Source organism: Ambystoma mexicanum, chromosome 6q (assembly GCF_040938575.1).
Source record: "Ambystoma mexicanum isolate Mex_15411 chromosome 6q, UKY_AmexF1_1, whole genome shotgun sequence".
NCBI lineage: Eukaryota > Metazoa > Chordata > Amphibia > Caudata > Ambystomatidae > Ambystoma > Ambystoma mexicanum.
Window position 1 is genome coordinate 1,401,392,281 of NC_090937.1, and position 23,060 is coordinate 1,401,415,340.

Genomic DNA, 23,060 nt, shown 5'->3' on the forward strand with positions numbered 1-23,060 from the left:
CGCAGATTGGCCTCTGGCACTAGAAAAATACAGGATGCCATGAGGCCCAAGAGGCCGAGGAAGGAAGCTGCTGGTAAGGCGGCATGGTTCCGGAAAAGGATCACCATCTGCACAATGCTGCTGACTTACTCCCTGGGAGGGAAGGCCTTCCCTACCCGGCTCTCTAGAACTGCCCTGACGAACTAGAGCCTCTAGACCAGCGCCACACGGGAATTCTTCAAGTTAAGGGAGAAGACCAGCCTGTGAGCAGGTGTCCTCTAGGTGAGACAATACCTGCTCTGCCGACTTCCCTCGGATCAGCCAGTCGTCCAGGTACATGGAATATGTGGACACCAGATCTCCTGAGGTGAGCTGCGTCTACTGCAGAGGTCAACCCAGAGGGAAGCACCTTGAACTGATAGTGCTTGTCCCCTATGAGGAATCTCAGAATTTCCAGGGCTTGCAATGCATTGGCACATAGAAATAAGCGTCCTGCAGATCTATTGACACCAGCCAGTCCTGCAATTCGAGAGCGTGGGGAAGTTCTCTCAACGTCACCATCCTGAACTTGTCTTTCCTCAGGAACTTGTTCAAGGCCCTGAGGTCCAGGATGGGACGGAGACCTCCTCCCTTCTTGGGCACCAGGAAATTCCGGGAATAACAGCCCAATCCTCGATGCTCGGGAGGTACCTCTTTTTAAAAAAAATTGTTATATATTTATATAGCGCCGGAGCCCGCAGGCATCAGGGCGCTAACATAAACACAAAGACTTGAAGGACACAGGACAACAAACAATGGTGGGACTCTGGTATCAGAGTAGAGGGGAAGGGGGTGAGAGTAAAGTGCTCGGTGAGCTCTTATTTAAGAAGGGTGGTTTTGAGCTGCTATCTAAAACTTGCTATCTAAAACTAGAAACTTAGCTCTTTTAGATAAGCCAACTTTCAGAAGGCCTTGGTTTCTAGATCAGAGGCTGCGACTGGGCTCATACGGAGTGAAATCCTTCTTTAAGTATGAGGGGGCGACCTCCACAGCACCATTCAACAACAGAGCACGCAGTCCTTCGTGGAGCTCCTATCACGGTTGGCTTGGAGGTGGTGGGGGTCTGGCCGGTGGTTTCTTTAAGAAGGCCAGATAATAACCCCGCTGCACGAGCCTCAGGGCCCAGGCGTCTGAGGTAATCTCCCGCTATTGGGGCCAAGAGTCAGAGGAGCAGAGATTGGCAAGAAATTAGGATTCAGGCTTTGCCCTACTATGATAGCACAGAAGGTAGTGGGCAATCTCAAGAACCAGTAATGTACAAACTAGTGCTGTTATAGAAAGATTCAATGTTAATGAGGTTGATGATCATGTGTCCCATACTTCGCTGACCGGTTCAGAGGCTGAGGCCATGCTGGAGTTCAAGGAGTGTTAGGGAGAATTCTCTGTTAATGATAATTTCCCAAACCTAGTGAGTCCACCAGCAGCTTTGCTGGATTTCTGGGGTTTATTTTTTGCTCCTGCTAAGAGTGAGAGTTTTTTTCTCCCACTCTTCGATATGATTTGAGATATCCTTTGACTTTGTAATGTGTTTTATGGGCTTATGGGGTCTTTTACTCCATAGGGTGTCATGTATTTTTGGTGTTTTACACAGCACCCTCAGTGCAGTAACACAGGGGTGTCATAGTGACCCCCAAACATAGACTCCATACCCTGGGACTGACTACTGTCTCCCAGGGCATGTAAAGTCACCATTGACTTTACTAGTCTTAAATTGTGAACAGAACCAGTACAAACCATCATATTGTGGAAGTACTGGTAGGGGTAATTAGATTGCCCCTGGGTCTGTTTTTCGAGGGGGCACTGTGCAGTCCCCCCCCTCGTCGCGTTTCTGGCTGGTGGCAGTGGTTACCACGCGAAATATTCCACCGGAATATTTCCTATGGGATTTTCCCATTCATTTTAAACGCACCACTTTTTTTGGTGCAATGTTAAAGATACTGCCGGGTTATTTACTTAATATTTATTCCCTGGTTGGGTCTTTTTGCCAGGACTCAATTTTAAAATGGCGTTTGTGTTCGCCTCTGTAACTCCAAACCAAGTCGAGCCCTTTGTTCCACTTTTTGGCGGACTTCTCCACAGAAGCCTCCAAAAGTGGTGCCACTCTGTCTGGGTCTACAGGATGTGTGGGAGGGGGGTTTAGGCACCCTGGACTGAGTTGCCTCTGCAACTGAAGTCGCACTCCTGTGTGATTGGCCCAGTGGTGAGCCGCCCGGCTCACCACAGCATGTTTGATTGACAGCTAGGACTGATGAATGGGGGTTTTCTGCATAAAAGCAGGACTTTGGGGACTGGAACTTCAGAAGTCGCCACAGGACCTCCGAAGAGGGAGAAGCTGAGCCGACCTGTAACGACGACACCACCGGTGGAGCCCTGCTGAACCGTCCCACCACTTCCCAACGACAGAGAAGATCTTCATCCCGGAGAGTCTTCTTCCTCTGAACTAGTGGGGTTAACCAGTTCGCCCTCTTTTCGCCTTCCTGGATCGTCTCGTGGTCGAATCGCCAGTGCCAAGCACCCCGGCGGCCGGATAGCCACGCTTCACCACTACCACGAATAAAAGGGTAGTACCTTTTAACCGGGAAACTCCACGGCTGGTTTCTTCCCTGGCAGTGCAACAACCCCCAGCTTTCCTCCACGAGATCTTCTCTTCCCCTGGACGAAGCACCGACTTGCACCTGCTGCCAGGAACAACTGCCCCCGCTGGAGGTTTCTCACCATTTCAGGTACTGCGTCCCGCCTGGTCTCTCTTGCAACAGACTGTTCAAGGTGTCCTGTAAATCCTTGACTTTCTATCCTGGGGTGACTTGGGACCTGCTAACTAACTTTTTCTGAACTGATCCAACCCTTTTTGAACTATCTGCAACGACTCTTTAAAGTACTAATCAATTGTGCGATCTTGGACACATTCCGCCTTGCTCTCTCCAAGAGTGGGCCTGGCCTATGACTTTCTTGTTCCTCAGTAGACTCTGCCTTTTCTGGCTTGCTCTGGTTCTCTTAAAGTGTTGGAATTGTGCATTTTCCTAATTCTGCCTTTTCCCCTCCCTTTTTAACTAACTTATTGGAGTGCTGTCTTAGGTTAAGCACTCGCCTCTGTCTGTAAATAAGTGGTGTTTTAACTACGACTTGTTCAATAAGTAATCAGGGATGTATATATATTAATAGTGACTGTGTTTGAACTTGCTTGCCATATTAGTGTTAGTGTATTTTACAAAGTGCGTTTTTAAATAAATAAGTATATACTTTTATACCCAAGCTCTGGTCAGTGTTTGCTTGTGCTACTGTATTTTAGTACCTATCTTGTATACTCTATATACTGTCTAACTCTTCTTGAGAGAAGTCTGGCTGCTCAGCCACAGCTACCAGGTAAATCTGGGTGGTACAGACTGCTACCAATTGGGTTTACTGCCAACACCTGTAGTCTTAAGCCTTTTGCAGTGGTCCCTTAGGGAACTGCACAGGTTTCTGCCTAACAAGAAGCAAGAGCTACTGTTTAGGCAGAAAGAGCTTGAATTCCATATGGCTAAGCTACACCGGGAAAGATCAGAAAGCAGAAAGACAGGGTCCACCAATTGGAGCTTGCTAGATTGCAAAGCACCCATGGTTTCTCTAGAGGGTCAGGCAATGGGTTTGGCCCCTCCTCTCACCCAAGATTCCCAAAACTTCTGCTTAGTGTATATGATGACAAGAATGACATTATGCACTGGTTGACTGCCTTTGAGTATGCATGTGAGGTACAAGAAGTAGTGGATGCTGATAAGATTGCATGGTTGCCCAGTCGACTACCCCATTCTGGCTGCAGTGCTGTTATGGATATGATAAAGGCTGACAGAAAAAAACTTTGCAAAATTGAAGCAAACTCTGGTCTTAAAGTTTGGGAAGACTCCTGCACAATACTTGAAAAGATTCAGAGATTACAAAAAGAATGAAGATCATACTTGGGTTTCTTATGTGGCTTGAACATATTTTTGCTTCTTGTTCCCCTGAGCTTAAGTAGCACTTGGCTGACTTACGAGACAGATCCTAAGAAGATCTCCATAGCAGAAGATTTATGGGTGTCACACAGAGTGTTCCATAAGGACAAGCCTGCTTCTGGTAAGCAGGAGGTGGGAAAAAGCACAAAAATAAAGAGGGTGGTGGATCTGAAAAATCTTCTTCTCAGAAGGGCCACAAACAGGTTAAAAAGGGTAAGCCACTGAGAACAGCCAGAGTAGTGGTAGTAACCCTCCCAAGTATAGCTCGGGTTACAGTAAGCCTCACACAGACCCAGTGGATCTTGTAAGGCTTGTGGAGCAAGTGACCATGTGAAGGGGGACCCCAGATGTAAGGTCAAAACTCGCCAGCGGTATAGTGTCTGAAATAGTCTTAGTTTCCCCGGGTTCCTGGGAGCCAATAGTTTCAGAAGCTTATGCTAGGATACCCGACAACACCAAGCACTACTTTAAAGACAGAGTGCTGATCAATGGAGTAGATACACCTGCCCTTAGGGATAGGGGAGCCAGCAGAACTGTGGTGGCTGCCACTCTGGTCAACCAGGGAGAGCTTACCGGAGCTCCCCTGATGCCCACCAAGTTAGCTGATGGCCCTCCTCTCAAGTTCCCAGTAATTCCAGTAAATCTATCAATGGTACAGTAGTAAGGATTTTTGTGAGCATACAGAGGCAAGTCCCTGGAAAGATCCTGCTGGGTAATGGCCTCAGAGACTTAGGTCTTGTGGGGGATAGAGCAGAGAGACCTTGCACAAAGTCACAGACAAGTCCAAGGCTCAGCAAAAGCCAAAGGGGAAACCCAAGGCTAAGGGATTCAGAAAACCAAAAAGAGGGAAAAAGAACATTCCCCCAAACTCACCTACCGCTGAGGTGGAGGTAGTTGGCCAAGCACCTGAACCTGACGAAGAAGAGGTGCTGCCTAAAATACTCAACCCCCATGACCATCCTGAATCCCAAGCTTGTTGGTTGGGACATCGCTTGCTTGTGGTCCTGTGCATTCTCCCGCAAAATTTGACAGGCCTAGCTCCTCTAGGTCCTGAATTAGGAGAGTTTGTAACACTGCCCCGCATCTGTGATTCCCGCATCACTACCTGTTGGTGACGGTCACTGTAGGTGCCTTGCTGTTCTGCTCTCCTGTGCACTGAAGTCTGCTGCACCAGAATTTTCTTCATAACTCCTTTGGAAGCTGAGATAAGGCAACTGTCCCAACATGGACGATCGTTCTATCCCGCAGCCGCTGAGAGTTGGAGCGCCGCGAAACTGCAGCACTCGAACCTACTAGCGACCTCGACTAAACTGGCAAAGTTTGGTCCGGACTGTGCTGATGGTCGGTGAGTACTTGCATCACTTACAGGTGTCCCCCTGGCACAACCGATCCCTTTTACGCCCGAATATCCCTTAAAAGGAATTTGCTTTTGGCTGGGTTAGCCTGCGCTCCCTATCTATTCTCACCTTTTGAAAACTGCCCTGCCTCCAAGGGCAGATCCCACTCGAATAGTGGAAACTAATTCTTCATTGCCTCAAGCACCTCCCGGACTTGTTACAGCTCTCCCAAGAAGACATACTTTTTTTTTCAACTGCACAATCGTGTGTTTTTATGCACAACTTTACTGTTGAGTACAAGGCTCCACACATCTTAGGGCTGGACTTGAACGTTAGGGAACGGCTCTGAAGAATGTCTAATGCTCCTAGTGTGTCAACCCACTCTTCTCTTTACAGGTTGTGGCTGTGTTTTACGCCTTGTGTCGCATTAGGAAACGTATTGTATGTATGTTATATAAAAGAGTATTTTGTGTGGTAACTGTTTTGAAAATATCTGTACATTGATTGTCGGCCGGACCATTTATTTACATTTATTGTCTGTTGGTCCGGCCTACAATCAATGTAGAGATATTTTTCATACACACTTGTCTAAGAGTAATTTGTGGTTCGTTACTGTTTGTGCTAATTGTGGGCTTTCGATCACTCTCACCCCTCCTGAGACTTAGTCTTGACCGCCTGCCAAGCTACCTAGATTGGACTGGCTTGTCCAGAAGGTTCCCCCGTTTCACTAAAGCGAGGGTGGCCTCCTAAACCTCTGCCCACTAGGTCAGATCCATATTAACAGCGATCGCTGCGTTTAGTGCCATATGTCTTTCCATAACTGGACCCTCCATCCTCCAAGGATGTCTGTCAATTCATATCCCTGGACTGGCACTGCTGCAGCATTCAGCCTTAAAGTGCCGACCACCCCACTAGTGACTGAAATTTGGCATCGGTATGGCGTAAGGCTGTCTCTGTTGTAATTCCACATCTGCATTCACAGGATCGATGTCACCTTTATCATCTCCACCATCTGCGCCGAAGATCCACACCATTGAGCTGAAGAAATTGGTCTGGGAGAGTGGGACAAAAGATCTGTTGCCGATAGTCAGCGCTGAGGGCTTATCCCTCTTCGAGCAAGGCTTCGGCCCCGAAGAACCCTGAGGCATGCAGGAAGGTCCCGGCATGAAGGATTTAGGTGCCTTTCTCGGCATCAAGAGCGAAGGCTTTCCTGACGCTGACAAAGGGGCCTGCGTGGGGTCAAGTGTACCAAACGCCGCTGCTGCCACTGAGGTCTGCTACCTGTGGGAGGGTGAGGGTTCGGGGTGCACCCGCACCTACAGCTGCGTGTTTTGCCAACATTTGGTTTTGAAACTCTTCCCACTCCTGGCGATTAGCCGGCCAAGCCGACGGCTTACCCCTTTTCTTCTTGCGAGACGAGGAAGAGAGGCTCCTTGAGTGAGACCGTTTCTTCATCTTATGCCGATGTTTCCCTTTTTCTTTTTGGGCGAGTAGGCCCCTCAGTTTTGGCAGGTGATTTCGACTGCAGTCAGCCCAATGCAAGTTTGGCTGTCTGCTCACGCAAAGATTTCAGGTTCATCTTCACACACGACGTGCACCCCCTCAGTGTCGTGACCCGTGCTGAGGCAACACACACAGACATCTTAGAGTTGCAGTCAGTGCATCTGAGGCATGGACATCTCGCAGTCGAGAAGAAGCAACTCTGCCGAAAATCAGTCACAAAAGAGTCTAAGATTCAACAATGCACGGAAAAAAGTAACTGAGGTACGAGGCGTAGTGACGTGGTATATATACACATGACACCCGACGTCACGCCCAGAGCTGATGATCGAGCACAGAGCATGACGGATCAATGATCGACAGCCGAGCCGAGTTCCACTACACTCCCTGTCGAAGTTTATTCCAAGCAGCAGAGCTGGATGAGGATATCCATCAGATGAGAAATCTGTGGGAGAAAGGCAATCCATTAAATCTCCCTTCCTTTCCATCAGTCCCGACGAGGTTGGCTCCCCCTGCAGAGTCCTTCAGTTTTAGCATGCGTTTGCCACCAGGGGGGGGATCTGCTGATGCCGCTCCAGCTATTTGAACCTGGAGCATTCACTGCCAGCCAAAAAGTCCCAATACACACCTGCTGCCTCCATGGCCTCGTCGCCACCCAAGCACGCCCCCGTTGAATATCCGCCGACCTGCTGGTGGTGCAACCGCATTCAAGACCCAGACACACTTCCACCTCACCACTGAGCCAGCTCACGGGTCTGGCCAGGCCTGGCGGACCGACCCGCTCAGGAGGAGAAGGGTCTCTCGAGCGGTGTGCCCCCACTCCCACCCGTGGCTTGCCGCTCCTTTCTCCGGAGTGATCCCACAAGTACAATCAGCCCATGCTGCTAGCACTCAGTGCTGGGGCTGCAGGCTCACCCTCTAACACAGCCCGCCATCGCCAGGGTGCTTTGTTATGTGTCCTTGCAGCTCCAGCTGCAATTATGCACCGCAGGGCTCCAGCTCCTCCTCTTGCTACTCTGCCACCCTCCGCAGGTGGTCTCTGTTACTTGCAGCCCTACAGCCACTGTACATATCCCGGCACCTGCCACACCAGCCTTAACCCCGTCCTTTGCCCAAGGTATCATTATTCCATCTGGCGGGCTCAGTGCAATCTCAGGCACAAAGCAATATGGCAAACGCAGCACCAGGCCCTCCGTCCGCCACAGAAGTGGTCGTCTCTTTTCACCGCTTCCCGGCCTCCGCCTGCTCCAAAATTACTACAGATGGCCGCCGGCAACTTCCCCAGCACGTTTATAAAGTTTGAGCTAGTTAACAAGCAACCACAATCAGGAAATTTAAAAGATTACATTCGGCCTGTCGGAGCATTGCATGTTTACGTCCACATCTGCCGCTGCTCTGCAGCGTCCTCCAAAAAATTAGCCTTATATTGATGACCAACTCTTGGTGGGAATTTCTGGCCCTAAGAAAGAAAGGGCTGTAACTAAACAGACCATCTCTCATAGGACGTGCTATGAACTAGCCCACAAGAAAGTCCCTATTGAGCTAAGCTCAGAGATCAAAGGAGTCAAGCGACTTGGTGGACTAAGAAAGAGCAGTTACAATGCTGTATATCTGTCAGGCAGCCACATGGGCTTTGTTGCACACCTTCACAAAACACCACTTTCTAAAGGATTGTGTCCTCCAACGGATTCCTCATCTTTGATATTTCCATATCCTGCTTTCCAGTTTTCTGATACATTTTTGACAGCAGAAGACGCTGTGCGGCATCGAGCCAATGTCCCTCGACAGTTACAATTCTCTGCATCTGGACGTGACGTTGATGTTAGTATAAATAGCACGCAATGTGCCCATTGCTTCAGTTCTGTTTTTCTGCATGCACAGCACGCTCTCTGAATGGTTCGAATGGCCTCAGCGATTCTACTTTATATTTCTTAATTCATTTTTCAATAATGTCTATGCCAGAAACAGGCTTCAAGAGATATGTGGACTGTGACTTCAAGATGTCTATCACAGATCCGCACAGACTGTCTTTGGCACCTCGGTAAGGAGCACAAAGTCTTTGAGTGGTGTTCCCGCCATTCGATGACTAGCAAGGCCATAAAAGAGACAAGCTCGAAATTCACCCTAGGTCGGTCCGTTTCTAAGTCTCTGTCGTCCACTCCTTTGAAGAGAAAAGCTTCCAAAGGCAGGAGTTCTATTGGGGACAAAGTTCCAGAAAAAGCAAAGAAACGCTCAAAACATTCCAAGCGGTCGAGATCTAGATGCGACTCTCGTCATTCTTTGTCTTCACAAAGAAAATTGAAGAAACAATGCCATCGTTCCTCATTGTCCGACTCCTCACCCAACAAGCATCAGGTACGTTTTCCCGATAAACCCGCCACGGCGGCCGAATGGGAAAAGTTCAGTAAAAAAAAAATGATGGATGTATTTTCAAAGGCGGCCACTCCTTGTCCCTTGAAAGAGCCGAAGAAGGCTTGTGAACCCACCGTGTCTTTCAAGATCGGTAGGGAATCGAATAAGGCTTCGAACAAGCACAAAACAGCCCGGGTGAGAAGGCCTCAGGGATGTTACCTCGAGAAGTGTCTACAGTATCGATCACAGAAAAAAAATATCAAACGCAAAGGAAGCCGTACTGCCAGGGGTCAGAAATGAGAGACGGATACAAAGTTGTAAAGCTTACATTAGACATTTTATATTTTATTAAAATAAAATAATTTCAATAAAGGCCTTTCTATCCCTATCCAAATGAAAGTTTCCCTACCCATGAAATCAAAACTAGAGAACAGTCTGTGTCTCTTTGTCCAACTTTAGCAAACTGTTACAATAATAACACTCATTAATTCATCTTATACTGATGCTTTGCGTTTGGAGCTGATAAAACTTTGAGCCTGAATTTTGATTTCAGGTGGAACTATACAGCCACCTCCATTCACTCGCCATGGTTCGGTGCTCAATTTCTATGTTGTCGCTTCAGCGGCGCCACTAGGTTTCAGTTTGCGATGTGCAAGTCATCTTTTCTTCAGTGCATGGTATCGACTGGCAACTCGGATGTGAACCCACAAATTGGCCTGCAGACCTCAGCCGAACACATTTGAACCTCTCTAGTAAGCAACCTGCAATCACAACACATGGGCTGGGGGGTAAGCGCTAATCTACCTCATGCCTCTTCATACCTTTGTAGGTCTCGAGGACCCCATAAGTAAGCAGGCCAGGTAGGGGAGAGAGGCTTTTGGTCATTTCCAAAGTACTACTTCCAGGAGTCACATCATACAGTGGGTGGGTTGCCCTGTCTTATGAATACCCTCCATGGCCCTGCACAATGGGACTTTGTCACAGCTTTTATCTTTAAAGGAGAAACCAGAGCCGGTCTGCTCCTGCCAAGTAGCACAACCCTTAACTGGTGGATGAGAATTATTTCACTCTGAAAAACACCCAGGCAAGTGGAAGAGGGGAATTTATGCTGATAACTGTTGAAGATGGAAGGTAAGTGGAAGTCAATGTCTTGCGCCGGTATGATTGTGCGGAATCCACAACTACAGAGCTTTAAATACCATGAGACTGAATGAAATTACATGAGACAAACCAGGGCACTTGTTCGAGTTGGAACATTGGACTCAATAATTCCTCTTAGAAATGACTCCTGACACTAAGATTGTGTTACTCCTCCCTTTTGACAATGTTTCATACTGCTAATCTTCGTAGGTTAAAGTTGGCATTCCCCTTGTCCCTGGGGGCGTTTCTCTGGCTCCGTCAGCCAGATCACCAAACCCCTGAGTGAATCTAACCCAATGGACAGGGTTTGCGAATAGGGACAATGCAGACTAGACTAAGCCTAGAGCGACAACGAGAAGGAGTTAGCTACCCATATTATTTTTGTTATCTTACCCAGAAGCCTGATTTTGACCTATGCTGCCAAAAAGGCCATCCTTGTTTGTTGTACACCTCTCCCTTTTTACCCTTAGCTGAGCTGCTGGCAAATAAGCATAAAACGGCATCACTATAATTGATACGCATGCTCTGTTCTTCACACCCAGGCAGGTCACCTAATTATTATTTACTTAATGCTATATTTTGTGTACAGTGTGTCTTCACACAAGAGCCTTAATTGTCCCTAAAAGCCTAGTTCATAAAATGGAGCGGATGAAGGAACTCTCACAGTAAATCAACTAGAAAATGATGAAGGCACGCATTAGATGAAGTAGGTTTTCAGCAAGAGATGGTACAGACAATGAGTGAGTAGATAAGGACAGCGTTTAAAAACACTTAGAGAAAGTGAGTGAAAGCAAGTAGAGGCAGAAAAAATGTAAATGTTGACAAGAGCTGTGCTCGCGTGTTGTTACCATGGTAACGTTCCTGTATTACTGCTACACAGGCCATAAAGTGCCAACATTCTATGATAGTAAATGTTCGACTAGACACGTTTTAATGAAATATATTAAATATGTATTGGCCATTCAACATATGGATATGTTCAATTATATAATTCTTCACATAGTGAATAATAAAATACTGCAAAATACCCCATGTGTAAAATGGTGTTCATACCCAATGTGTTTATGCGGTAGATAAACTCTTTGAAAACTTCCTTTTCTTGAAGAAACTCAACTGGAATCTCAGGAAGCGCTGTGCCAAAATCCCCACCAGCCTTTGGTGACCAACCAAGTTTCCAGACCTGTAATAGACAGAACATCTTTACACATCACAGAAGTAACAATGTGTATCATGGATTTTTGGTTTATGTTCTTGCAAATGCTCAAGTTGAGGTACTGTCAGAAAAGGTAGCCAGAGATCTTTTCTACATGGAAATACCATTGATAAAAGCCAGCTTTGCTACAGCCAGTATCGAAGTGATGCAGATTGATATTACTATTTTGAACCAAATAAACTGTGTGTGTCACTCCTCATCCTTTATGAACTATTAAAATCACAGTTATTAGGTCTGCTAGAACAAGCTTTGCATGCTGACCGGGCACATAAAGATACCTTTTAAATAGGGGTCATAATGTCACTATGTTCCGTCATACATAGCTTTCTCCATGATTCATTCGCTATGTTAAAACAGTAGACATTTTGTAGGAGCAAGTGGAACGGTTTAGATTGAGAAGACCCTGTTTAAATGATTAAAAATCATGTTTTGTTTCAATGCTGCTTGTACACCAATATTTTTACCTTTTGGGCTGTGACAGGAAAAGTCTATATTTGGGAGAGATCAGTTGAATGATGCTTTTAAGAGCATACAAAAATGTGAGCTCCCCTCTACTGAGAATTAGCAGTTAAAATAACCTCTTCTATGGGAGGTTGCATACTTAGGACTGTCTTCAACTATGTTTTAGCTCAATGCACTGGAGGATAGCGATCCATATGAGGAATCTGTGGGAGAATACATCTACACTTGAAAAATCTGGAGGATCTCTCTACCAAAGCAAGCATCCTGCCCAGAAAGGGACTCCAAGCAGTAATGTTTGTCAAAAAATGTGCAACGAAGCCCGGGTAGCTGCCTGACAACTGGCCAGGTTAGGGACCCATCAGATGCAGGGTAGATGTGGCTGCCAGCCGTCTGGTTGAATGAGCAGAGACTATTGGGTACAGCCTTACCAGCAAAACAATTGCATTGTGAGGTGCAGATACTGATCCATCTTGATAGGGACAGTTTGGTTTACAGCTCTACCAGCATGGGTACCAGTAGATCCCACAAAAAGCTAGGAATTTTTTCTGACATCCCTCAGCCAAGAGTACTAGCAGCTGAGGGCCCACACCTAGGCCAGCCTATGTTATCGCTCCTCTTCCTTGTAAAAATGAGGCAGAGGGAAGAATACAGGAAGATGGCCCTATTAACATAACATAACATGGGTCTTTTGATAGAGATGGAAATCTGAGAACAGCTTCATAACAGAGGTTTAACAGGCAATGCATGGACCTCACGCACACGTCTTGCAGAGGTGAAGGCCACCAGAAGGAGACATTACTTACTGTAATGATCTTTCTATGGATACCTCTCCCGCAGATTCCTCATCTTGATAGATATCCTCGTCCAGCTCTGCTGCTTGGAAACCTTTTTGACATGGGCATAGTGGACCTCGACTCACCCGTCGATCTGTCTTGCTTGGTCATCGGCTCTGGACGTGAAGTTAGGCGTTGTGTATATATAGCACATCACTACGCTCCATGCTTCAGTTCCTCCCTTTTCCCCAATAACAATGGGAAATATTCAAGGGGGTGTGGTGGGCATTGGAATAACATTTTCATTTTAAAAACAAGTGCCTAGCCAATAGAAGCAGTCAGTTTAGAGCCATTACAGTCTTTCGATTAGGCAGTAGCGTTAAACCATAAGAGCTTTCTGAGTGGGCATGGATGCAAGGGGTGATGAGGAATCTGCGGGAGAAGAATCCATAGAAAGATAATTATGGTAAGTAATTTCTCCTTCAATTGATTGCTTTTCTCCCACAGATACCTCATCTTGATAGACTCCCCAAGCAGTTAGGATAACGGAGGAGGGCAGAGTGTTAAACGAGCAGATTTTGCAGAACTGCTCTACCAAACCATGCCTCAGCCCCATGTGCAATAATCAAAGAATAATGCTTGGAAAATGTGTGCAAGGATGACCATGTGACCGCATGACATATGTCCCTAACAGGAACCTCCCCTCTGTAGGGCTGTAGAAGCGGAGACCCTCTGGTTGAATGTGCCCTGATGCCGGGAGGAAGCTCCCTACCTGCTGACTGGTAACATTTGTATATACACAAAATAATCCAATGTGACAGGGTTTGCTTGGTTATAGCGAGACCATTACGGAATAAGGAATGGGCCATGAATAACTGGTTAGTCGTCGGAAAATCAAATGCATAAGTGATATAAAAGCTTAAGGCTCTTTTGGGGTCAAGACGGTGGACCCCTCTTTCTCCTTTGAGGGATGTGGTGGAGGGTAAAAGACAGGCAAATGAGAGAGGTGAAACTCCACAACTACTTTAGGAAGGAAGCCAGGCCAGACTTGAATAAAATCATATAAACAGAGGTTTGCAGCACAAAGCTTGCAACTCACTAACCCTCCTGGCTGATGTGATTGCAACTAATAAGGCTGTTTTAAGAGACAACAGCCTTAAGGAACAGGAGTGCATGGGCTCGAACGGAGCCCCCATCAAATAGGTCAAAAATAGATTAAGATCTCAATCGGGCACGTCACAGGGCCGAGACTGACAGGCTCGATCTGCAGGCAAATTTGGCAGCCATTGCCGATCGCGGTCATCCTGCACTCCTCATGCTGCTCGATCTGTCGGCCGTGTTCGACTTGGTCGACCACTAGCTTTTGGCTACTCGGTTACAATCCTTGGTGGGCTGCTCTGATTTAGCAACGCAATGGCTTGTCTCCTTCTTGGGTCCACGTATTTCTAGAGTTGCACTTCAGGATGCCTCCTCTTCTCTTCTCACACAAGATGTTCCACAGGGATCTTCTCTGTCGCCTACTCTCTTCAACATCTATATCCTTCCCCTTCTTCTCCTTCTCGATGGCCTGCGTGTCCTGTATACCAATTATGCCGAACCCAGGTCATCCTGAAACTCTCTGGTACTTACTCTCACGATTTACAGGCCATTAATGCTATCTATTCCACCATCCATTCTTGGATGGTAGAAAACTCTATGGCCCTTAATACAGACAAGACCGAGCTACTCATTGCGGCCTCGCGTCACTTGCAAAAAAATCTCTCTCCATAATATGTTTCCTTTGCAATTTCTAACATCTCCATTTCTGTGGCTAAAACTGTTAAGACCTTGGGCGTCAAATTGTATTCTGAGTTGACGATGAGGCCACATGTTGCCAAGATGCGGGCTTCATGTGGTTGGATTAATAAACAGCTTGCTCACTTATGCTCGTATCTTACTGTTAACAATATGTCCATTCTTGCCTCCGCCCTAGTCAATTCGAGGCTAGACTATTGCAACAGTCTGCTGGCAGGATCTGCTCAATCTAACCTGTCAGCACTACAGGTCATGCAGAATGGGGCGGTCGAAGCGGTATTGGATATTTCCAACAGACAGTCTATTACTTCTGCCAGGGAGAATGTGCACTGGCTGCCAGTCAAACAGCATGTCTCCTTCAAAATCCTCACACTCACCTTTAAGTGCCTTACCAGACGGTGCCCAGCTACCGCTGTGAATGCCTCCACAGGTACGTTCCTATACGATCCCTGAGGTCTTAATATCATGCTCAATTTGCCAACCCAGGTTTCGATCAGTGTTAGGGAGAATTCTCTGTTTAGGCTGAATTTCCTAACCTAGTGAGTCCCCCAGCAACTTTGCTGGATTTCTGGAGTTTGTTTTTTTCTCCTGCCAAGAGTGAGACTCTTTTTTTCCCACTCTTGGACATGATTTGTGGTGTTCCTTTGAATGATAATGTGTTTTATGGGCTATGGGGTCTTTTACTCCATAGGGTCTCATGTGTTTTTTACTATGTGTGTTACACAGCACCCTCCGTGCAGTAACACAGGGGTGTCATAGTGACACCCCACCTTAGGCTCCATACCCTGGGACTGACTACTGTCTCCCAGGGCATGCAAAGTCACCATTGGCTTTACTAGTCCCAAATTACTAACAGAATCAGTACAAACCATCATATTGTGGATGTTCTGGTAGGGGCAATTTGATTGCCCCTGGGTCGGTTGTTCGAGGGGGCACTGTCCCGTCCCCCCTTGTCGAGTTTTGGCTGGTGGCAGTGGATACTACTCTTTATATTCAACCACAAATATATCTCTATGGGATTTTCCCATTGTTCGAGGCTAATACTTTTTAACATAGCCTCTAACATACCGCCGGTTTATTTATTTAATATTAATTCACCGGTTGGTATTTTCTGCCAAAACTCGGTTTTAAAATGGCGTTTGTGTTCGCCTCTGTAACTCCAAACCAAAGGTTGAGCCCTTTGTTCCACTTTTGGTGGGCTTCTACACAGAAGCCCTCCAAAGTGGTGCCACTCTGTCCGAGTATCACAGGGAGTGTGGGAGGGGGTTTTAGGCACCTTGGACTAAGTTGCCTTGCCAACTCAAGTCGCACTCTTGCGTGATTGGCCCAAGTGGTGAGCCGCCCCGCTCACCACTTAGTATGTTTGATTGACAGCTAGGCTGAATGAATGGGGGTTACTTGCATAAAAGCAGGGCTTTTGGGACTGGAACTTCAGAAGTCGCCACAGGACCTGAAAATCCGAAGAGGGAGAAGCTGAGCCGACCTGCTACGACGACACCACCGGTGGAGCCCTGCTGAACCGACTCACCACTTCCCAATGACAGAGGAGATCTCCCTGCTGGAGAGTTTTCTTCCCTTGACTGGTGGGCACAACCAGTTTACCTTCTTTTTCACTTCCAAGACATCCAAGGGGTCGAATTGCCCGTGCCAAGCACCCCGGCAATCGGATAGTCACTTACCCTTGCACCGCGAATAAAAGGACTGCTCCTTTTAATTGAGAACTCCACGGCTGGTTTCTTCCCTGGCAGTGCAACGGACTCCTGTTTTCCTCCACAACGAGATCCTCTCTTTCCCCGGACGAAGCACCAACTTACACCCGCTGCCAGGAACAACTGCCCCCGCTGGAGCGTTCTCACCATTTTAAGGTAACGTGTCCGCTAGGCCTCCCTTTCTAAAGATTGCTACAAGGTAACAATAACCCCTTAACCTTCTGGACTGGGCTGGCCGCCTTGACCATCTAACTGGTCCCTTTCTTTTGGTCAGCCTCTTTCTGAACCTTTTGCGAGACTCTTATGCACTTTTCAACCGTGGACACATTTCGTCCGGAGCCTCTTAAAGTGGGTCCGGCCTCTTGAACTTTGACTTTACGGTTTTAACCTGCCTTCTTCTCCTACTGTGTTCTTCCGAAAGTGTTGGGATCTGTTTCTATCTTTGCTCTGCCTTTCTCTCCCTTGTGAACCAAGTTATTAGAGTGCCATCTTCGTTAAGCGCTCACCGCTGTCTGAAAATAAGTGTTGCTTTACTTAAGACTTATCTAATAACCGTTTAAGGGACTGTATATCTTTTAGTGACCGTGTTTTAGAACTGCTTGATATTAGTGCCAGTGTGATTACTAGATGCGTTTTTAAATAAATAATTATATCTCTTTTACACCAAGCTCTGGTCAGTGTTTGCTTGTTCTACTGTGTTCTTTTGACCCATCGTGAATACTCTGTATACTGCCTAACTCTTCTTGAGAGAAGTCTGACTGCTCAGCCACAGCTACCAGGTAAATCTGGGTGGTACAGACTGCTACCAATTGGGTTTACTGCCAACCACCTGTAGTCTTAAATCTTTTGCAGTGGTCCCAGAGGGAACTGCACAGGTTTCTACCTAACAATCAGTCAAGTTTGGAAAAACTATTTTTGACATCTTGCCCACTTGTTATCCCATTCCATTGGGTCTTAAATCCGCCACATCACTGGCCGATTTGAAAAAGAAACTAAAAACCTTCTTGTTTAAGGATACCTAGCCCGTTTATTGACTTTTAGCTAGTTCATTCACTTCTGATGCCCGGCTGCTTGTTTGTTCATTGTGTGTTTTGTATGTTTCTTGGGCGCCTTGAGGCCTTCGGGCGATGTGACGTGTTTTTAAGAATTCAAAATAAATAAATCTGGGACAACGAAAGAGAATTGGCAGAAATGTATTGAGGCCATGACCGGAATAGTGAATAAAGAACCTTGATCAGGGGACCTTCTGAACACAGACAAGGCAGCCAAATATCCTTCGACTGTGGTAACCTGAAGGCCCGCTTAGGCCAGTGACAGAAGGAACTCATCACTATAGTGGTGGGGCAAGAGATCGGGACAATCTCGCGTTCACTACACCTCGCCTCTGGTCTGAGTGCAGCCAGCAACACCTCAAGTACCTCCGCCGAGAGGTCCCAGTCATCATACCTTATCCTCTCAAGAACAATGCATGTAGGTTGAGGGAATACGGGGTCCGGTGAAGCACTCAACCTTCCGACTGGGTCAGGAGATCCAGACCCCAAGGCAGCCGGTGAGGTGGACAGATGGCCAGATTCAAGAGATTGGAGCACCACATTCCCCTCGCCCAGTCTGGGGCGTACAAGAGCATGGTCGCTCAAAATCTCTTCAACCTCCTGAGAACCAAAGAATGACGGGAATCGGAGGGAAGGCATAGTGGAGAGGGAAAGTCCAGTCCACCAGGAACACGTACCCCAGTGTGCCGTTCAATGGGAATTCCATTGAATAAAATTGTTTGAACTTCCTGTTGGACTCTGTGGCGAGCAGTTCCACTGCTAGGGTACCCCAGAGAGAGAAGACCTCTTCCAGGACACCTGGAACACTTTCTACTTGTATGAGAGCGTGCCCCGACTGTTCAGCGCATCTGCCAAACGGTTCTCTGTCCCTGCCAGATGAACTGCAGGGACCGAGATCCGGTTATCCAGTAACCAGAACCGCAGCTGCATCGCCCCTGTGCAGAGGGTCCGGGAGCACACGTCACCTTGTTTGTTCAGGTAGTGCATGGCCACTGTGTTGTCCAAAGGCCACTCACCTACAAGTCCGCGCAGTGAGTGCCCCAATCCTTCACAAATGCATCCATGACCACTCGGGTCTGAGGCCAATGAGGCCAGATGGTTCCCCCACCATATGATTGATGTGGTTATCCCACCACTCAAGTCCGCCACTTGGTTGGACACTTTGAGAGGATCTGTGAGGGCTCTCAGGTAATGAGACCACTGGTCCCTTAAGAGCCACTGAAGGGCTCTCACTCACAGTCTGGCTTCTGGCACTAAAAAAATACAGGGAGACCTAAGAGGCAGAGGAAGGAAGCCACTGGTAAAGTGGAGTGGTTCCGGAATCAATATATCATCTGTGCTATGCTGTCGACCCTTTCCTTGGAAGGGAACTCCTTCCCTTAACAAGTGTCTAGAACTGCTCCGATGAATTAGAGCCTTTGGACTAGTGTCACATGGGACTTCTTCAAGTTAAGGGAGAAGCCCAGACTGTGCAGTAGTAAGGAGGTGTGTTGTAGATGAGACAAAACCTGCCCCACTGACTTTCCCCACATAAGCCAGTCCAAGTAATGAAATACATGGACCCCAGATCTCCTGAGGTGAGCCGCGACTACCGCCACGAGCTTGGTGAAGACCCTTGGAGCGGAGGTCAACCCAAAGGAAAGGCCTTTGAACTGATAGTGCTTGTCCCCTATCAGGAACCTTAGGAACTTCCTGTGTTTTTGATGTAACGGCACATGGAAATAAGCGGCCTGTAGGTCTGCCAGTCCTGAAGTTCGAGAGCGTAGAGAATTTGTCTTAACGCCATCATCCTGAATTTGTCTTTTCTCAGAAACTTGATGAGAGCCCTGAAGTCCAGAATGGGACGATGACCGCCTCCTTTCTTGGGTACCAGGAAATACCGGGAATACCAGCCTGACCCTCTCTGATCGGGAGGTACCTCTTTCACTGCACCCTTTGACAACAGGGCTCTCTGTTCTTCCTGAAGCTCCTGTCCGGTTGGATTGGAGGCAGTGAGGGTCTGTCCGGTGGCTTTTTAAAAAAAGACACACAATAACCCTACGGAATTGTCAGCAGGGCCCAGGCATCAGAAGTAATCTCCTGCCACTGGGGCCAATGCCTGCCAACCGTCCACCAACCGGTAAGTCATGGGAGGGGAAATCAAAAAGGCTTAGAGGGTTGAGTCCCTCTGCCCCCTTCCGGGATGCGACAAACGCCTCTGTCACTGCCTAGCCTGCGGTAGCTGTGCCTTCCTGCCATATGGTACATACTGTCTGTAGCCTCTGCCTCTTGAGGCAAAGCCGAAGGCAGGCTTGGCCGCATGCACAGCTAGGCAAAATGATTTAGCAGCAATTTTAGACTCTTTACATTTTTCCAAAGCATTGTCAGCTTTTTGCCCAAAAAGAAAATCTCCCTAAAAAGAAGCATGTCCAGTAACCTGTTCTGAACATTTGAGGAGAAGCCAGAGGCCTGTCTCCACATCACTACTGCAGACCCTTTTGAACAGCCAACGCAGTCCGCCACGTCCAGGCCAGTCTGTAATGACTGCTTGGCTACCTCCTTCTGGTCCTCCAACAGCTCTAAGAATCCGTGCTGCATTGCACCTTCGGGGACGTACTCAGCCGCATGCTCCACAGATGAACAAGTTACTTACCAACTGTAACTTTCTTTCGATTGGATGTTCCTCCCACGTATTCCTCATCTTAGATATTCGTATCTTGTGGGGTAGGCTGGGAGGGTCGATGAGGAATACGTGGGAGGAACATCCAATCGAAAGAACGTAACTTGTTCTTCGATTGGATTATGTCCTCCCACATATTCCTTGTCTTACATAGGCTCCCATAGCCGTATGAATTTGGAGGAGGGAGTATCAGAAAGAGTTAGTCATGCACTGTGTGTAGGACTGTTTTTGCAAAAAGACCCCCTTGAAATGATATTGAATCCAGGCAATAATGTTTCACGAAGGTATGCATGGACGACCAAGTGGCCGCTGCACAAATGTCCTGCACTGGGGCACCCCATGCACCTAGTTGAATGAGCCCTTAGTCCATCTGGGGGCTCTTTTCCAGACAATTTATAACATTCAGAGATTGCTAAGATTATCCATCTGGATAGCATTTGTTTTCATACCGCTAGACCCAAAGTATATCCGACAAAATGTTGGTCAGATTGTCAGAATTTAGCCAATCTGGAGATATAGAAACTGAGAGCCTTTTTGGGTCCAGTCTGTGTAATCTTTCTTCCTCCTTACTTGCATGTGGAGGAGGGTAGAAAGGAGGTAAAGTCATTTTCTGTGACAGGTGGAAGTCAAAAGAATATTTATAGTAAGAAAGAGGGTTTGACTCTAAGGATTTATGGAAAATTGTGTGAGGAGGCTTACAAGAGAGCGCCTGCAACTCATTCACCCTGCGGGCTGATGTAATTGCCACTAGCAGAATTGTTTTCAAAGTAAGAAGTCTTAACGGGCAAGAATGTAATGGTTCAAAATGTATACATGTGAGAAACTTTAGGACTAAGTTTAGATCCCAGACAGGTACCTGAAAAGGTGTTGAAGGATACACATTTGTCAGCCATTTCAAGAATTGAATAACCAAGGGCATTTTAAAACAGGATACCTCTTCTGAGGAGCGATTGAAAATAAATAGCGCCGCTAAGTACCCCTTTATAGTGCCAACTTGGAGCCCCAAATTGGCCAAATGTAACAGGAAGGAGAGGAGTATTACATAGGAATGGATCTACATTCTTGACCCTGCACCAGTTACTGAACTTGTTCCAACAACACTGGTACAGAGACTTTGTTGCTGGCCTTCTGGCCGAAAGCAAAATCTCCATTACGTCTTCCGGGAGGTCCCAATCCTTATATCTCAGCCTCTCAGAAGCCAAGCGTGAAGGATGAGCGTATTGACCTCTGGATGGAGAACCCGACCTTCCTCTTGTGAGAGGAGATACACTCTCTGTGGAAGACGTATTGGAGGGAAGATGGACATGTCTAGAAGGTGGGGGTACCATGTTCTCCTGGCCCAATCCGGGGCAATTAGGATCATGGTTTTCCTGAACTTTCTCAACATCCTGATTACTTGAGGAATCACGAGGACTGGAGGAAACACATACAGCAGTGGAAAATCCCAGTCTACCACGAATGCGTCTCCTAGAGCTCGTCTTGGGGGAAATTCCCTTGAGCAGTACTGATCGCACTTTCGGTTGATCCTGGTCACGAAAAGATCCACTTGAGGGGTTCCCCAAAGGGTGAAGATCTCTAGAAGGACTTCCTGAGCTAGTTACCACTCGTGGGACACTGTGCTCTGCCTGCTCAGAGCGTCCGCTGCTATTTTCTGCTCTCCGGCTAGGTGAACTGCCGACGGTGAGATTCCTTCTTGTATTGCCCAGAACCAGAGCTGCATTGCTTCCCTGACAGTGGTAGTGATCCTACGCCTTCTCTTTTGTTGAGGTAGTACATGGCCACTGTGTTGTCCGTCATTATCAGGACATTCTTTCCATGTACAGAGGGCAGAAAGGTTTACAGAGCTAGTCTGATTGCCCTCAGCTCCAAAAGGTTGATGTGCAGTTTGGACTCCGACAGAGATCCACGACCGCTGATTGTAAGACTGTTGGTGTGCGCTCCCCACCCCTTGAGTGAGACGTCCGTCACTACTATTATCTCCGGCCATGGTTACCAAAAAGATTCTCCTTTGAGGATATTGTTCTTGCAAGCCCATCATAGTAGATTTTGAGCACCTCTGGCCGGAACTTGCAAAAGATCTGACATATTCTCTGAAAAATGAGACCATTGAGTCTTGAGGGCCCATTGAAGGAATCTCATCCTCAATCTGGCCTCTGGCACCAGAAAACTGCAGGATGCCATGAGACCGAGCAACCTGAGGAAATCGAAGGCCGTCAGACGCTGGGCGTTCTGGAACTTTGTTACCATCTGCAGAATGTGGTGAGCTCTCTCCTCGGGAGGCGAGGTTTTTCCCAAGGACGTATCCAGTATAGCGCCGATGAATTGGAGCTTGTGGAGTGGTCATTTGTGACTTCTTGAAATTGAGGGAAAAGCTCAGTCTATGTAAGAAGTGGCAGGTCATGGTTAGATGTTCTTGGGCTTGTTTGGGTGAACTCGCCCTGATTAACCAGTCGTAAAGGTAAGGGTAGAGGTGAATCACCCACTCTCGAGACTCGCTGCCACCACCGCCGTCAGCTTGGTGAAGACCCTCGGGCGGAGGTCAACCTGAATGGCAGAACTCTAAACTGATAGTGAGAATTGACAATCGCGAACCTCCAGTACTTCCTGTGCTTGAGATGGATCGGCACATGAAAGTAAGCATCTAGACGGTCCAATGATACCAACCAGTCATGGAGTTGGAGTGCCTAAAGGATCTGCGAAACGTTTACCATTTTGAACTTGTCCTTCCTGAGGAACTTGTTCAAGTTTCTTAATTCCAAAATGGGTCTCAATCCTCCGTCCTCCTCTGGGATGAGAAAGTAAGGGGAATACCAATCCCTGTTCCTCTCCACTACAGGTTCATGTTCTATTGCAACTTTCTCTAGCAGGGTTAAAATCTCCTGCACAAGGAGCAGGTCTGGAATTTTGGAAGAGCTGGCTCCGGGTGGATTTTCCAGAGGCCTTTGTCGAAAAGGAAGTCAGTAACCATGCGCTACTGTTTCCACTGCCCAAACATCTGAAGTAATGCCCCACCATTAGTTCAAATACTGAGTGATCCTGCCTCCCACCGGGGTCTTGTGGGTTAAGGCCTCAGAGTGGCT

The 23,060-nt window shown here is 47.4% G+C and overlaps 1 protein-coding gene across 4 annotated transcripts in view; it reads right to left on the reverse strand.

Annotated features, from left to right (window-relative positions):
* The window catches only part of HTT (huntingtin), a 2,905,635-nt gene that overhangs the window by 558,826 nt on the left and 2,323,749 nt on the right, over nucleotides 1-23,060 (reverse strand). For all 4 annotated transcript variants that reach the window (XM_069632055.1, XM_069632053.1, XM_069632052.1 and 1 more), the window contains one exon: nucleotides 11,372-11,498. In XM_069632055.1, the coding sequence (XP_069488156.1) occupies nucleotides 11,372-11,498 (127 nt within the window). The remainder of the gene's footprint in view (nucleotides 1-11,371; nucleotides 11,499-23,060) is intronic.